Genomic DNA, 17,838 nt, shown 5'->3' with positions numbered 1-17,838 from the left:
GCGAGATCTTACTCAGTCCAGTCCTGGTCCCCTACTGGTTTTTAAGTCTTTCTCCATGACCCTCTCTTGCCCACACAGAAAGATAATTTCCCAAAGACACTTACGCCACTTTCTCCCTCAGGAGAAATACTTGATCTAATCTGTGCAAACAGTTGGTCAAGAATCTTTTGGTTTGGTTTGATTTGTTTTTTTGTTAACCATCTCTCTTTGTCTACTTCTGTAGCGTGAAACCTTTCTCTCAACAACCTTATGCTGTACAGCCTCCGCTGCCATTACCAGGTAGGTAAGGAAATGTAGTTCCTTGCTTTGAAATTATATTCCAACTTCAAAAATAGCCAAGACTTTAAAAAGTTTAAAAATTATTTTTTTTAAATAATATTTTTACTTACGGAAACATTTCAGTGAGACCAAAATTAATTTTTATATGATTTCCCCTTGTCACCCGTTCCCATCCTTTTACTGAGCAAGCTGAAGCTTTTTTATTTTGTTTTATTTTAAAAAACATTTTTTCCTGTTTTAGGTTGGTTGATTGGGGGTTTCTTTTCCTCCCGGCTCAGCAGAAAATAAAAACTTACGTATCTTTACTGTTCTTCCACCATGCTGCATAGACTAGAACACTGTTTTCCATCATAACATGATTGCCTTTGCAACTTCTCATCAAGTGGAACAACAAATGTCTTTTCCTTCTCAGTTTCCCTTTTTTGAGAAGTTAACAGTCATGTTAATGGTGAGCTTCATTTTGATACTAAAGCAGTTTACTTCACTGCTCATTTAGGGCTCAATCTAGGTCCCCTTAAAGTCATTGAACATGTTTTCTCCAGCGTCAAAACCAGGTAGATTGGCTTTTACATCATCACCAGCCCTGACAGTGGTGTCTTAGCAGAGGATAACTGACAAGCCATTTAGAGCACAGGTAGAGCGAGGACCTTGTGAATAATGTTTTTGCATGATGACTGAAGTTACAAGAAAATGTAATTAGTCAGCTTTGACAAAAGGTGCTCTACTGGAAAGCTATTACTAACTTTTCTCTTTCTAAATTTTGTTATGTAAATCCTGTGTGCTTAGGGTTTGAGTCTCCCGCTGGCCTCTCGCCTTCCCCATCAGCACCAGCTTGGCAAGGACGAAGGGTTGCTAGCTCCAAACTTTGGATGTTAGAATTCTCTGCGTTCTTGGAACAACAACAAGACCAAGACACAGTAAGATACACACCTGACTTCCACCCCTCATTAATTTTTGGTCTTTAGGTAGCTCCTGTTCATCATGGATATGCTCTACTGCTATATGCATATGGAAATACTTGCTTCGTTGCTCTACTGAGAATAGAAAGCCACCTTTGGGAAACTCAAGATACCCTTCTCTTAGAGGACAGAATTGCCTAGAGCGATATAGCCGGCTCTGTGCCATGTGCTTCTGGCCTCCCTTTCCAGGGTCGTGGATGTTCACATACCAGAGCTCAAGGCACTGAGGTCATAAGACAGTGGCACAGCCCCTGCTGGGCTAATTTAGCTGTCCCATTCAACTTTGGAGGATAGACCCAGAATCAGATGATGGTAAGATCACACTAAGCCACATTATGTCTCTGGTGTTCTGGGAACTTAAAATTTGAGAGCAACTGGGATGAATTTGCATCAGTGTGTTTCCATGGTGCCACCTATAAAATGTAAATAGTAAGATTTGCCTGTCTCACTAAACCTTGTGATGCTGCATCTTGAGATGTACATTGGTGATGGAAAGTTACCTTTCCTCTGCCTGAGATAGGAAAGTTCAGAAAAGATGATAGTATTTGGCTGGTACCTTGCTGTGGGATTTCAGGCAGCTCTTCCCAGGACAGGAGCGTTGATGTTTGACTGAGTGACCTGTGACAGGTAATGCTCTGTATCTCGAGTTATTTCAGACTATATAGCTGCAGCATGAGGCAATGGTTCAGGAGTGGACGTAGGAAAAAAACCCAACAATAATGTTTCAGAAGAAGCAAGAAGCATGGATGTGTTGATAGGAAAGAAAGAACAGCACAGGCTGCTATTAGCAGAGATATTTCTGCTAATGCTTCTGCTCTTTTAGAAAGTGCTGTCAAATCTTCAGTGACTTCCAGTAGTCTTCTGTGAAGAACCGTGAATGTTCAGTATGTACTGAACGATTTCCTAATTCCATGTTTTCCCTCTTCTTGCAGTATAACAAACACCTGTTTGTGCACATTGGGCAGTCAAGCCCCAGCTACAACGACCCCTACCTCGAGGCAGTGGATATCCGGCAGATCTATGACAAGTTCCCTGAGAAAAAAGGGGGCCTGAAGGAGCTCTTTGAAAGAGGCCCAGCTAACGCCTTCTTCCTTGTCAAATTCTGGGTAAGGGAAGGACCCTTTGTAGGGTACCCATTTGCTATGAAGTTCTCGCTTTAAAAGCAGTGACCTCGCTCGCTGTTAGAAGATTGCCGCCTCCCAGCAAATTTTCCCTGTGCCGGCAACTTAATACAGTCACGACTGTCACTGGAGATCTTTCTTGACTGCACAAGGCACTCGTTCTGGCCTGGAGCAAGATGTATCTTTCGCAGTGTCATCTGTAGAGTTGTTCTTGACTGGTCTCTGGAGATTTTATTTGCTAATGGTGACTTGGGCCCTTTAAAATTTTTATTTATATATAAGAGAAGAATTCAGAGAAAAACATTCTCTGTGTACCCTTATGTGTTCACTTCTCTCAGTGTTGAGTAACTTCTCAGTCAGAGGCAACATTTTTCCATCTCTTCTCGTAGCTCATTAGCTGCATTTTGTGTTATCCGAGTCCTAATAATTTACAGATGCGTATTTACTGCAGGCACAAGGACAGATGAAAGATAAGAGACATATAATGAAATTGGTTTATGCTGATAATATGTTACTGAACTGACTTCTGGTAAGCTGGCAGCAATCAGCCTGGCACAAGCCTACTCACTCAATTTGGATTTTTGTGAGTTAGCTGAAATTTGCAAAAAACGCTCCGTTGTGCTTCAGGGTGCAAACAAAATAGTTTTGGTGATTGATGTTATCATACGTATTACAAGATTAACACTAATAGCAGCTCGGGGCAGTTGTACGCTGGATGGCTGAGGGAACGTGTAATGGGATTTGGAGCCTTTCACCTTGAGTTTACCACTTAGAATTCAACTCCAGGTCAGGAGCGAGATGATGAGAAAATGAGCCTTTCGTGTCCATACTCTTCATACAGACATTCATATCTCATACTCTTCATACAAACTAGCACTAGAAAACCTCTTAACTGGTGCTTTCAGGAGAAGGAAGAGTTAACTTCAGTTCCTTGAGGTGCAACTTCCCAGCTGTCCCAAGCCTAGCCTTTCCAGAACTGAGCTGAAGAATGTCAGCAGGGAGTCTGCTGTTCAAGTCTCTGGTGCTTCGACCGTTAGTTGCCAGCTGTTCTCAGAGACATGTAATTTTACTGCCCGCAGATTGTGTGCTACTGAGCTGGGCTCCTCATGGGATCAGCCTCTATCAGAGTACAACAAAGCCTGCTTGGGAAGGTCAAAACAAAAAGACCAGCCCTGTTCCAGGTGGAAGAGACAGCAGCCCCTTGCTGAGCAGGGTATCCTTTGACAAAATCTGGGTAGCGATTGCCCTACTAAGAACTGTCTGGAAAAGGAAACAGAAGTCCGATGTGACGTAAGAAAGGAAAAAGAGTAAGAGGGGATAGCTTCTAAGAAATGGTCCTTGGAAAAGTAGGAGCTGTGAGAGCTGCTTCCTCCCGTGGGGTAGGGATCCCAGGAAACCCATCATGTCAGGGTGAAGAGGGCTGGGTCCTGCACCGCATCACTCTGAAGTGCTTTGGCAGTTTCAGGAACCAAAAGGAAGAGCTTAGAGGGAGACGTTACATAGAGAGAATAAAACACTTTGAATTCCTTGACTTAAGGAGGGAGAAATCATAAGAAATTCTGATCTAGTGCAACTGTGATTTTATTTATCAAAACTGTTAGTGTGCTTTTGTGCTTGTGGTGTTGGGTTTGGGGATTGTGCCTTTGTTTTTTAATATCAGAAGGACAAATGTGGTCTATGCACCATGTCAGACCAACCTAAGTTAGGCTTTTGAAGGATTTACGTGGTGGGATGTCATTAAGTTGGACTCTTTCTGGGCCCGTGTGAGGTGTCTGGTGTTCAGAGGGTATCAACTCACCGAAATTTGGCTTGCATAAAGAGATGTGACATAGCATTTGAAACATCTTTACTCCAACGTATACTTGATGTCCTGGGGCTCTGTATCTGTACGCTTATAGTGACAGTGGTATTTCTGGGCTTGGTTTAATATTTTGACTTTCAGATTCTTTTTTTTGGTACCCTTGCATTGTTGAATCCCATCTGGAGTTAACGTCAGGTTTTATGGGTGGAAACACTACAGGTTGTCACTTACAAATAAACTAAGTTTATAAGTCAAGTCATTGATTGAATGGAAGCTTTTAAGAAGTAAATCATTTGGTCTTGTATTTGTTTCTCAGTGTGGAGAGTAGTAGGGGATGAAAACACAATTCCTGATGCCATATTCTGGATGAGAAAGGATTGGGACACTTTTATGATTTGCGCTGTGTTTCACAGGAGTACTTGCATCCATCTTGTTGTAAGATTTCAGCTAGGCAATATAACTAAAGCAGTTAAAAAAAAAAAACTTTTGCTCCAGCAAATTTGGGCTTTTTTGAGGAAAACTCTAAACCTTTTTGTTGCAAAACTTTGTATTCAACATGCCGGAAATATTGTGGTAATGCAGTCTCATACTTAAACAACGCATGTGAGCCACGGCTGTAATGCACCGTGCTACGTGTGTCATGGGACTTCCCGAGTTTGGTGTATGGCAATAGATGTCTGTAGTGCAAACCCCCCCTCACCAATAAACACTTTTCATAGATCAGCTAATGTGATTAAAAAAAGCAGTTTAAAGAAGAAAACTAGATTTCAGCTGAGATTTTTATGCCCCTCTGCATCTTTATTCCTCTGGAACAGTATATGCTAGGGTGCTCTTTCGTTTTGCTGCGTGATTGCCCTGGACAGCTATACAAATATACAGTTGATGTCCAAAGATGTGTTGGATAAAGCAATTACTACACCGTTGAATTTATAGCGTCATTTTAGGGTAAAAGTATTATCCAAAAGCAAATTACCGATAACCTTAAACGTGGTGAGCAGAGTCAAATACTTGAAGGGATATTCTGAGACATGAAGATATCATTGATTTTTCAAAGGTTCTGGTAATTGAAGGGGTCATTGCAGGTGACAAAGACTTAAAAAATCAAGGCATTGAATAAGTTGGGTTTGTATATATGTAGTTTTAGGCTTGAAGAACCTGAGGCGGGAACCTGTCATTACTGCACTAAGCATTGAATATACCAGACGATCTGTTGTGCACCAGAAGCCTGACTCTAAACACGAGGGTTGGGGTTTCTTGGCATCACTGATAGCGCTTAGGACATGGTGTGACTAAGAAAGAGATGTTCGTGTTTGTTCAATAGTGCTTTATTTATACAATAGCTAAGAGTTCAAAGTTGATTAGTTGGAAATGTAAGCAGCGTTTGCAGTTCTTCCTTGATTTTGGCGTTGGGAGTTTGGTACAATGAACTAACTCTTGGACTTGGGTTGGCAGGTTGTGTATGACATCTGTGTGACATTTCTCTGTGCTCCAAGTGCATTCTAGCACACGACAATGAATGTGAGACTTCAGCCTCCCAACACATGGGCAGTGGCAGCTCTGCTCTTTTCCAGTGTAATATTATCTCTACCACCTGTTAACTTGGTTCTCCCCATGAACTCCTCCGATAGGCATCGTTATTAATAGTTTGGGGAAGAGGCGTTTTCAGGGCTTTGCACATTAGTAGAATGGTGTACTTCCATCTTAAAGCTTTCAGAAGTAGTGAGACTCTGGGTGGAAGATAGGAGGAAAATGACAAACCAGGAATTTGGGACAGGCAGTCCTTTGTCCAGAGCAGCCCTCTGCAGAGGAGACCTTTCCTGCCAGAGATGAATATACGTAGTAATTTCTTCTCCTCAGTGACAGGCAAGCTGAACCAGTCAAATCACTGAGTGTTTTCTTTCCAGTAAATGAATTATACTTTTGTGGAAGGGGCTGAAGGGGTGGGCTGGAGACTGCTGTCCTGCACTTGGCTTCTCTCCTGTCCCGAGCAAATCCAGTCAAAACAACAGCAGTGCAAAATCCCCTCGGCACCCTGCCCTGCCCACTGCGTGCCTGCAATCCTGACCTGGCGGGAACAGCTTGGAGAGCAAGGAGGTGGTAGTTTGGTCTCCATGTCCATTCTGTCCTTGGCACTCCTTCTGAGGCAGCAAACAAGGCAGCAGCTAGCAACGGAGATTTTTATGATCTTTGCAGGTTTTTTTCTGAGAATGGATCAGACAGCCCATGAATTTCACCTGCAGTCACCAGCACGCCTCCTCCTGGTTGCTGCCTTGCAGTAAGGGGACTCTGTCAATGGCACTTCTTTCGCCAAAGTTATTCCCCACAGTGTTCAACGGTATAGAGGTTGTTGGCAGCAAAAAGCAGATTGAAAGACTCGATTGCTGAGGCAGTCTCTCTGCTGGGTGTCAAAATAACACAATCCCGGGGGGCTAGCTGAGTCACAGCTACCTGTACTGTTGGCAAGGCCTTCTGCTATCTTTCGTGAGCTCGGAAACTCTCCCCTTCCCCCTTTCTTGGAGGCTGAAGCTGCAGTGGCACACGTTTTGGACTGTTCTTAAACGATTGTTCAGCACATACCTTTCCATTGACCACGCAGGACCTGTGTGCAAGGTAATGGCAAGCTATGGTTTCTCATGGCGTTTAATGCCATTTGGACACTTGTCCAATCATTGCTTTTCAAAGCCTCAGACAAGCTGAAGACCGATTCTCAAAGGTCCCATTTCCCTCAGTGAAGAGTTTCAGAGAAATTTTGAGTCACAGTCTCATCCTAGTGGGAATGAGGCTTTTCTCGGTAATCAGTTGTGAAACTCACTCCCACTGAAGATCAGACAAAAGTCTTGGCTTAGTATATGGTCCGGACAGTTCACAGTGCCAACTTTTCTATAAGCATGTCTTTCTGGGGGTTGCAGAAGTTGAGTGATACACTCAAGCTCATCGGAGCTGTTTTCAGCAGAGCTGCTAAGAGACTCAGACCACCAATATGATTTAAGAAAACCCCAAAAGTAATACTAGTGTGTTGAGGGTTACTGTGCCCTTCCCAGAACAAATCCCTTCTCTTCCATCTAGAACTCTCATCTTGTAGGTATTTAAAAGTTCTGCTTAGTTCTCTGAAAGGGAAGAAATCTCAGATGTTTCCACCCAAAACAGGCAGGTCAGCTCTCTTGCATGCAATATGTAGATCCCTGAGATGTGCTAGATCATGGGGACGTCAGTGATTGTAGTTTCAGCATGTTTGGAAGTCATCGGGCAAGCTGTGGACAGTCAGTTGAATGCATCCCAGACACATCAGATTGCTGTTATGCTAGACTGTGCACAGCTTTTTGCATCTAGAAGTTCTTCGACAGAAAGCAAGAGCCCTGACTTTGTCAGATAAAATAGTATGGTCCAGTCAGTGGCTCGTAACTCAGATTTAGTTCGTAATACGCCTCATCTGTTGGATCTTCTCCCTTTGCCCTTGAAGAGATGCAGAACAGCTGTTTGAGTGCTGGAGACCACCCAACCAGCTGGGACCACTGCAGTCCCACCCTATTGCTAGCAGTGGCTAGTAGGAGCCCGAGGGGGCAAGGCAGCCCAGCCTGTTGGCTATGGACTTTCCTAAATCCTGACTATGACTCCTTTGGATGCCTCGGCTGGGGAAAGGAATGTATTTGGGAGTTATCTCCCTTGTTGTTGGACATCCTTGTGCACTTGGCAGTGAGGAGCTGAGGCAGCTAGGCTCTAGCCTCCGGGTCAGAATCACATTTAGTTATGTGTTCAGAAATTCCCAGAGTATAAAGTGAAGATTGGCCTTCCTGCTTGATGAAGTGCCGGGAAGATGAATTTCCTTTAAGTCATAGTCACGATTATTCCCTTGCATCTTTGAGGGATGGAATGTGCCGGACAGAGTAAAGCAGACCTTTCTCTGCTCACCTTGGGTGCTGACCCCAGAAGTGGGTGTGCTCTGACACAAGGTTTTCTCTACAGAAAGAAACTCTGAAAGTGAAGAGAAAGGAAGAGTCCTTTCCCCAAAGCGGCAATGTGGTTTCTAGTCCTGATGGCCTAGGTGTTGTGAGGAGCTCGTGGGAATCTAGGCAGGGGAGGCCGTAGCGTTTTTAGATGTTAAGTTAAAAGCAGTAGCTCTTTTGGCCGTTAGAGACCCCAGGACCTGCAGTATGATTTTGTCCTGGTGCAATCCTGGGAAGTTGAGCTGCATCCATGAGTGATTTACCTCAGTGTCCAGTTGACATCGAGAAGTTAATCTGAGTATGGCAGATAACAGTATTCTTCCTCCATTTTCTGCCTTGTCTCCCTTCTGGAGGTAACCACCTCCATAGCAGGGAAAGATAACAGATCGGAATTCCGCTCCTGAGTGGTTCTTTGGTCTTGTATTCATGTACATCATTGCCATTTTCAGTTTACAGGAATAAGCCAGATTGCAAGTAATTCAAGAGCAGGTATGTGTGTGCTAAATAATCTCTGGTAAGGCGGCAGTAGCTTCCACGAGAGGGTGGGAACCAGCAGCTCTCAGTAAGTAAGTAAGGTGTAACTGTAAGGGCAGCAGTCAGCTGCTGTACGTATATACATACATACGTACATACATAAATACAAAGCTGTATGTAAGGCCAGACCCTCTGTCTGCAGGGCTGCAGCTCCATCCTCCTGCAAACGGGGACTAGAGCCGTCAGCTAGCTGTCTCCGCCATTCCCTGGAGTTGCTGAAATTCCATGTATGTATGTTTATGGGCTGAGATCTTCAGAAGTGACAGAAGGAGGTGGGTGCACAGCTCTTGTTGACTGACATGTGCGACAGTCCCAGCCCGTAGTACAGGATGTGATTTACAATAAAAGGTGCAGCGTAAACATCGGGGAGTTCCAACATGACCCCATTGCTTCACCGCAGCAGGGCTTCCAGGAACCTGATTGTACAGAGTGAATGGCAATGACTGCTTAATTCAAACAGTATTACCATAATTTTGCCTACTGCCAAATAGTTTAATGTTGATTAATTAGATGTAAACTAGCTGTGAAATTCTAGTCTGGTCTTTTGATGGGAGACTTGCCAAATTGTGGAGGCACCTAGAGAGGCTTCTTGGGGCTAGTGAAGCTTTTCTCGTGAAGTGGAACTAACACGTGTCTGCTTTCCCTCCTATTGACTGCACTTATTTTTTAATTTGCCATTAAAAGTTTAGGGGAATGTAACCTTAACTTTACTAGTGAGACCCTGAAAATATTTGTCTGGTTCTTCAGTGAGAGCCTCTGCTATGTTTATGCAGCAGTGGTCCGACCAAGCTTCTGTAGCCTTGACCCTTAGTTCTTTTGACTCAGTGGGACGGTTTCTTTGGAAAAGCGGAATTGGGTCCATACATTGTGTTTATCACCCCCAAGGGAAACAACTGAACAATGTTGTGAAGGACTCTTAGTCTAGTTCCTCTTTGGAGAAAGGAAGGAATTACTCCTTATTCAGACAGCTGGAGTATGGGTCAAATAAACAATACAGTTAGTTGCATTGGCATGCAAACGAGCATTACAGTAATGTAGTAAAAACCTAAACCGGAATAGGGTAGCATTGCTGCTCTCTAATGCATGTACCTTTGTGATGCAAACAAAGGAGCTGCATAACTATAGTGGGGAAAATTTGATAGCAACGACAGCATGACCATCATAATTTACTTGGCAACCTGAATTATGATTAACTCTCTAATGCCTGAGCCTTGTTCCTATTAATACCTGTGCTACCAGGTTAAAGCTAGCCTGGATTTGCCCACATGCACTACTCGAGTGTAGACAAACCATCGGAGCATAGCACTGCATTACAGTCGTTCAGGTGGTCACGACAATGTAAAAGCTTCCAATCTTCCTCCAGCTGTTGTTTCCAAGTCTTGTGCAAAAGTTATTACTACCGCAGTGGTGCAAGTGTGAATGATGTAAAATGGTTTTTAAAAAAGTTTTAAATCCAAATTGTTTTACTGATACATTTTAACACGTGTGCCCAAATATGTTTCCAGCTCAGTGAAGAGGCAGAAAACTATGGGGGCAAAAAGGGATAAGTTGTTAAGAGATGTCAGGAACCTATTCAGTTGGATAAATTGCTTTGTGAAGCTATCATCATCTGAGGAGAAGCAAACATGAGAATAAAATAATTGCCAGCTTTGTACAACTGTCTCCTGATAAATCAGAGGACGCTCTTGAATATATAGTATGCAGGAGATAACCAATTTAGGAAAACATAAAGGGATGAGTGCACAGCTGGTGTAAACTGGTATGAATGTATTACACGTGTAGGGCCAAGCGTATCCACAAGGGCTGAAGATCTGTCACTACTTCAGAGGGAGGGATTCTACCTAAAAGGGTGAGTCGTAGAGAAGGCGGCAAGCTATTCTGACAAATGGACTTTCTTTCATCCATAATCTGTGGTGAAGAACTGTTAAGGATTTTTGTAGAAACTGCGCGAAACAACACAGTCATTTTGAAGAGTGATTTGTGATCACATATTTAAATACTGTGCTGTTATGCCCTCCGTTAAGAGCAGAGTGAAAGCTGTGTGTCCATCCCTAGTGCTGCCAGCGCTGATGAGAACATTGGAGCGTTCTGTCATCTCGCCTGGAATCTTTGTCCCACTAGAACTATCTGAATGCTGCAACTGCTAGGCTAGGAGATACCCCAGGAGATGCATTGCCCACTGTACTTCATGAAAAACCTATCCTCAATCTGTCTTTTACTTGCTGCTGAGATTGTACTTTAAAAAAAAACCACATGGGAATTGGATTTTATTGGTTTGTTTCCTTGGATCTTCTGTGGCATCATTTATCTAATGCAGATGGTAGTTGTTCTCTAGGTGGAAATATGTGCGCGCAATGACACAGTGGCAGCAGTGCCCCAGCGTTGTGCTAAGTGGAAAATGGAACCGAATTTTCTGAAATAAATGGGGAGATGGCTTATTTTATTTCCTTTACCACACCTGAAGTGGCAAGTTAACAGCCGTGGGAATTGGGTTGAGTGGAAATAATGCACATTATTACATGGCTGCTTTTCTTGCTAGTGCTTTTGGCATCACTATTGGTAAAACGATGAATTCTTCTGCGACGATAACTCTGTGCGATGGGAGCTGCTGGTGAGCGTTGTGGTACAGAGATGGCCCAGCCCAGATGTCCAAGGGCAAAACTTTTAACTTAGAAGGAATGACAACAAAGCATGGCTCCTAGCAGGTTACTAGTTACTGCTGTAGTTACTCAAACCCAGCATTCACTAGAAGAAGCAGTCCTGCCTTCTGCTTTCCCTGTTGCTGCCCACCTTCCCAACACGTGTTCTTTGTCTGAACACCCACAAGGGATCCTGAATCGTGTCAGGGAACTGATCCCACTGAGAAGGAGCTGAGCAATTCCTCCATGAGTCTTGTAATACAAGCGACAGAAACCTTCGTGTCAGTGCAGGAGGAATGGAGAGGCACAAAGTGCTCTCTTGGTGTCAGGACCAGCCTGGTGTTATCAAACTACAACTCTGAGGTGCAGTTTCCCAAGAGGCTCAAGCCAACCTGGGTATGTGTTGCTATCAAAACAGGCAGTCTTTGTGCCCCCAGCTTTTGTGTGTGTTCTCACCTCTTCCAGCCCTTGCAGTTTTGTGGAGATCCAAGTGAGCTGTCTTGTCTGACTGAAAACTAACTTGCCAAAACCACAACAAAATTTGATTTGGCTGGGATCAGCTCGCTCATCTGGCTAACCACAGAGTTCTACAATTGCTAGTGATGGCACAAAGGCAGCAGCCAGCTTGTGTGGCTACAGATGGGGAGAAGACTGGATCGGCACTTTCTAGATTGGCTTAAACCTCTTATGAAATTGCTGCTTCAGAGAAATAAGCTAACAGTATTCTCGTATGGCAGAGAAGAGACAGGTATTTTGTATGGCAAAGGGGGATTCATTACTGCGGTGGTCCAGTTCCATGGCTAGCATTGCTTGTCCTAAGCACTGCTCTAGATCTCCAATAAAAAACCTTCACTGACGTTGGCGAAGAAAACCATGCTAGAATGGCATCTAATGCAGTTCTATTCACACGTTATCCGCTGTAGCAGGCATACACTTTCTTCAGTTTCCCGTTGCTCTCAGTTCATCAGGAAGAACAGAATAGTCTGAAGTAGCCCGTGCAAAGTGATCATTGCTTTTCTGCAGATGCAAGCTAGCACCTGGGCTTGAGGAGTACAGAGAAGCTCTACCTTTTTAGTTTCCAAAGGGAGGAAGCCAAGCTGGGCGTTCCCACACCCCGGTTGTGTTTTCAGAGCTCGAGGGAACTCCCTCTTCTTTTCATGAGTGGGCTTGGAATGACCCCTGGTGGAAGCTGCAGACAAACCGGGTTTGAGGAGCTGGGTCCCACGATGGGACAAGTTGGCCAGCCTTAAGCACCCACATTCGTGGCTGCTAATGGAGATGGGTTTGCATTCAGATGGAACTGGCCTGGATCCATCAGCAACCTATAGATGCCTTATGGTGTATCCTGTCTACTGACATTCTTCATAGCGTAGTACCTGAGCCTAACGTGTGTGTGTAACTCACACATTCCTTCTCTCTGCTCTGTCTCTTTCCCCTTACCTGCATATCCAGGGTGGAAAAGCTTTATTACAGTTGCTGTATCCTTATTTTTCTTCCTTAGTGAGGCAGCCCAGTTCAGCCTGTCCGTTGCATTGCTCTGTCTCTGCAGTGCCCTCCTGTTTGCTCTCCACGTGCTTTCTAAGTCCCTCCGTGCTGTCCTGGCACTGCTCTGTCATGGTAAATATTAGCTAAGGCAAGGGGCTCTGTTGTATGTTTTTAATGTCAAGACGATGTTCCACCAGATTTCCCCAATGTGTATGCAAATCCTCGCCACCATTTTCCGAAGCGGGAACTGGGTTTTCGTGCATACTCTTCAAATTTCCCCTGCTTGCTTGATCCACATTGATCTGCTTAAGGAGCTTTGGGCACCCCAATACCTTACAATCTTGGCTACGCAAAGTAATGGTGAAAAAACCAGCACAACCATCTATTGATAACCATCTATTTTTCTTGCCTTTTTTGTTTTTTTGGCAGGCTGATTTGAACACCAATATTGAAGATGAATCCAGATCTTTCTATGGCGTTTCCAGCCAATACGAGAGCCCAGAAAACATGGTCATTACCTGTTCCACCAAAGTGTGTTCCTTTGGAAAGCAGGTGGTGGAGAAAGTGGAGGTAGGGAGCAGGGACCTGGGTGCAAAGTTCTCTCTGGCTGCTGTTTTGTCACTTCAAGTATTTTCATCCTTCATATCCTGTATATCTCAAGGCAAAATATATCCCGTGCTTGTTGTCAGGGAGATGGATGCCGTAAATTGTTATTTCTGAGACACGCAGGTGTAAGATTGCTCCAGCATTCAACATGGCCTTGTCTCAGGACTTCATTGAAGGTCTGGTAGTGTTTGCTGTTTTTTCTTTAAATCTCAGTTTCTAAAGACATGTGAATATGTAAAACTTTCAGCTCTGGTGATTCTGTGGGGTTTTTGGGGGAGCAAAGAAAAGCTAGGAAACCCAGACCCTTTTTTGTAGTCCAGAAAGGCGAAAACAAACAGGCAACACCTCACTCTCATCAGTGGTTTTAAACAGATCATTTATAGACTATAGCCATTAATTAAAAAACTGTAATAATTTACAGACTATAGTCTTGGGGTTTTATGAGCCTTATCTTAGTGCTTGTACACTTACAGCTCGAGCAACAGTGGAGGTGCATAATTATGCATGTATCTGGCATCGAAGAAATTCTTTCTGATGCCACATTCGGCTGCTGTCTTTCTGGAGGAGCCTTTAGATGCGGGAGGAGCGGCTACGTGCCCAGCACCAGGTGTTCTCCTGTCAGCAGTCAGTTCAAGCTCCATCCTTCCCCAAGACCCACCTCCAGTTATACGATAGACACACCTAAAGTCTGGTTATGTATTTGCATGAGGGGATAGATAAGCCAAAGAAAGGTGTCATGGTGCACAGGAAAGGTGACCAAGCTCTTGGGGTGACATGAGGTACTGCTGTGAAATGATAGAATCCAGCCTCGGCTTCTGTTCAAAGGAAGGTGAAATGTACAGGAGGTAAGAAGTGAGCGAGAACAAAGAAAATCCCTCTGTGTAACATTGGCCAGACCCTCTCCTAAGGGGGAGCAGAGATCCTACGTTCTCTCTCACAGGTACCAGAAGGCTTTCGTCCTTTCCAGCTGTGAAGCATCCAGAGCATACAATTACCGTCTTTACTAGGAGCTTCCTGCTCTTGCTAAAACAGTAGTTTTTAACTCTTTCAGTTTATTGACACCTGATATTTTTCCATTAGAGATGCAGAGCATAGTATAGCTGACAATTGGTCCGCTCCTCTTAGTCACTTTTCGCAGCTCCTTGGCAGTTTGCTGCTCTTAAGCTGGAACCTGCTGTTCCAAAGAATAAAGAAATCAAGCCGAAAAAATTAGAGGGCTCAAGGAGACTGACCTTGGTGCGCAGTACTGTAGAAGAATGATGAATCAGCTCATTACTGTTAGTAAAATTACTTGAAAATGTCATTGTAATTTTTCCGTTCTGAATCCCTTGACGTGATTAATGCTACTAATGTGACAACATTAGCCCCATGTGCCCCTTTTGTGTTTTGCATTGCAGACAGAGTATGCACGCTATGAAAATGGACACTATTCCTATCGCATTCACCGTTCCCCTCTCTGCGAATACATGATAAACTTCATTCATAAACTCAAGCACCTTCCTGAGAAGTATATGATGAACAGTGTGCTGGAGAACTTTACTATCTTACAGGTGGGACTTTCAACTGTTTTCGTTGGAGCTTGGAAACATGTAAGCCCCATGCAGGAGTTCACTGTTGTGAGTCAAAGCAGATTTCCTTTTACAGCTGAGCAGCTAATTGAATTTAGTATCTCTCATGCGTATTGCACCTCAAGACCATTTAAGGAGCTCTAGAGATAGCAACTCATGCAGAGAAGCAGCAGAAGTATTTGAGAGAACTGAATAAGCAAGAGAAAAAAAAAAAGAAAGATAAAGGGAGAACTCACGAGACAGAGAGATAAAGGAAGGAGAAGGATGCAAAAGTCAGTGAAGGAAATGCTCATTCGACTATTGGACAAATGTTGAGGTCCTTTCTGTGCCCTGGCCCTTTTTGCAAGGTAAAAAAAAAAAAAAAGAGCACTGTTAAGTGGCTGTATAATTTTGTCATGGGAAGAGTTCTTCACTCACCAGGTAGGGGAGGGGGAAAAAAACCCAAGTTGTTTCCTCAGGACCATCCTGAACCTGGAAGGCATACGGAGGCACGTAAAGGAAGGGCCATGTTGGAGGAAAGTCCGTGACACCTTCGTGAATCACTGCAACCTCTAGGTCGGGCAGTACTACAAGGCTACGGCAACTAGGTTTGCATTAGTGTCTGTGTTATGCCAGGAGCCTTTCCAGGCTCAGTTGCAGCCTGAATTTGGGAAGAGGGCAAAGACAGTTTAAAAGGTAGATTTTCCTAACGGACTGAGTTCTGTGCTCGCCTCTACAAGATGCGTCACAGATCTTCGCCCAGAGAACCTGAGGTTGGGTTAAGTAGAAGAGATGCTAGCAGCTGTATGAAAGAATGGAAACCGAGTGGTCTTTGTTCCATTCTCCGGAGATCTTGTGGGACTTCAGGCAACTCATTTCACTGCTCTGTGGTTCAGGTACCTCAGCTATGAAACACAAGGTTAATAATACACCTGACAGGGCTTTAGGAGGCTTTGCTCTTTCATGTTTGTACTAAGATCTCTAGCATCTGGAAGAAAAGAGGAGTATAAATGCTAGAAGTTTTTTTAGATGAGCAAAAGCATGAAGGAGGGCAGGGACAGAGAGAAGGAAGGCCTGCGTGCTGTAAATCCGTACTGAGGAACGCTGTAACTGTGCTCTGCACGTTTCATTCCTCAGTCAGGGCAGTACTTGCTATAAACTTTATGAACAAAGTTGTCATATAGATATACTTCCTCTGGGGCTTTATGTTTTGAGTAACCTCGTGTCACAGAGCGGCATGTCTCACGTGGGTGCTGGCACAGCCTTTTATATATTGCCTTGCAGTCCTGCTCCCTGAGCGGCAGGTTGAGCATTTTCCCCTCCCTACTTGGGAGCTGAAAAATGGTCATGCTTAATGCAAAGCACGCTCCTAGTCCTCAGTCCCCACTACCAACTTGAGGCAAGTCCAGTTATATTTTTTTCTAGACCCTTTCACAAGCGTAGATACCCCTCATCTCACAATCATGATTTATCTTGCTTTGCACATTGCTCTGGATCCAGCCCTCCCAAGATTTCAGAGCCCGCTTTTCAGAAAAGGCTCTGGTGCCTTACCACGGCTGGGTGTGTGTAACTCACAACGACCCGCAGAAGAAAGGAGAAGGGTTAGTTCAGCTCCAAACCCAATCATGAAGTAAGAAAAGAAAATGGAACAGACCAAAACCAGGCTGCTACAATTCATAAGCAAGTTTGTGTGTGCGGAGCAGAGGACCTAGTGGATTTGCTGCCACTTGCGTGGTCACTGCTTGGTCACAGCTTGCTTTGCTCCACAGTAAACTCTGCTCACCTCCCTGTCTCTTCACTGCATCGTAGTCCTGATGCTGCAAATGTGCTTTGCTTGGGTGCGTGGGCACATAGACCGGGGGTTGTGGTGGCCGAGCTGCGTATCATTCCTGTGCTTCTCTCGTCTTTTTGCCAAATACTGGCTTCCTGCTCTATGTTAAATTGTTGGAATACATCAGTAGAGAAACAGCAGCTGCCATCTCAGCTTCTTCTCCTTTTCTCTCTAGGTTGTGACAAACAGGGACACACAGGAGACCTTGCTGTGCATAGCATATGTTTTTGAGGTGTCAGCTAGTGACCACGGTGCCCAGCATCACATCTACCGGCTGGTGAAGGACTAGAGACTCTCTGCCCTGAGTCGTCCATGGAATGCATGTCTAAGAAAAAAAAGCCTGTGCTTGAACAACCTCTGCCCCCTCCTACCAAACTGAAAAAATAAACTGCAGATATTGTGTATTTTCAGAAAAGCACCTCTGAGCTGTTTTGTGACTGACAGGGTCAAATAAGTTTGTATCTCCAGATTTGTGCGAATGGGGAAAAAGACTTGGAGTCAAAGAAACAGGCAAATAGCTGCTTAAGGGTTTCATCACAAACAGCATCCTCTGGAATGTATTTCCCACAGGGCACACACAGGGTGTGATCATACACATCAAAGGAGTGGTACGCACCTGAGCATACAGGTAGGGCAACGGCAGCAGCTTCCACAAGTTTGACCACACATGAGCAGGTTGAAAATATTCATGCTACATCTGGTCTGAGTGTGCGCACTCATCCACGTTCATTTGTAGGTCAACACATGCACAGTCAAGCTTACTGTACATTTATATAGATGTGTGGGCACATCCATATGTATAGAGCTTGCGCATATAACCTCCGTATCTGCTTGTCTAGCTGTCCACCTTAGCAGGTGTGCAGTCACAGGCTCCGTCAGCCTTCCTCCTGTTAGAGGATGGATACTGTTTCCCTCTCTTCCCTGCATGATAGTGAGAGACCAACCTTTCTTTTGCCTTGTAAATGAAATTATGCTTAGAAAACTGGGTATGTTAAATCATGTCTTACCCAGCGGATTTCCTCCATGTATCAGGTCTGCTGACTTGACTGACTAAAATAATTCTTGCCGCTTTTTCTTCTGTTCTCCCTGTGC

The 17,838-nt window shown here is 44.3% G+C and overlaps 1 protein-coding gene across 1 annotated transcript in view; it reads left to right on the top strand.

Moving 5' to 3' along the window:
- TEAD4 (TEA domain family member 4) overlaps positions 1-17,164 on the top strand; it is a 43,412-nt gene extending 26,248 nt beyond the window's left edge. Inside the window, exons 6-11 of the mRNA XM_009702286.1 lie at positions 224-279; positions 1,066-1,196; positions 2,171-2,344; positions 13,192-13,332; positions 14,766-14,918; positions 16,922-17,164. Coding sequence (XP_009700588.1) covers positions 224-279; positions 1,066-1,196; positions 2,171-2,344; positions 13,192-13,332; positions 14,766-14,918; positions 16,922-17,035 — 769 coding nt within the window. The 3' untranslated portion in view covers positions 17,036-17,164. The remainder of the gene's footprint in view (positions 1-223; positions 280-1,065; positions 1,197-2,170; positions 2,345-13,191; positions 13,333-14,765; positions 14,919-16,921) is intronic.
- The last annotated feature ends 674 nt before the right edge of the window (positions 17,165-17,838 follow it).

This window comes from Cariama cristata, unplaced genomic scaffold (genome assembly GCF_000690535.1).
Source record: "Cariama cristata isolate BGI_N322 unplaced genomic scaffold, ASM69053v1 scaffold16940, whole genome shotgun sequence".
Classification (NCBI taxonomy): Eukaryota; Metazoa; Chordata; class Aves; order Cariamiformes; family Cariamidae; genus Cariama; species Cariama cristata.
Note: the sequence above shows the minus strand (reverse complement) of the source record. Positions and strands in the feature narration are given on the sequence as shown.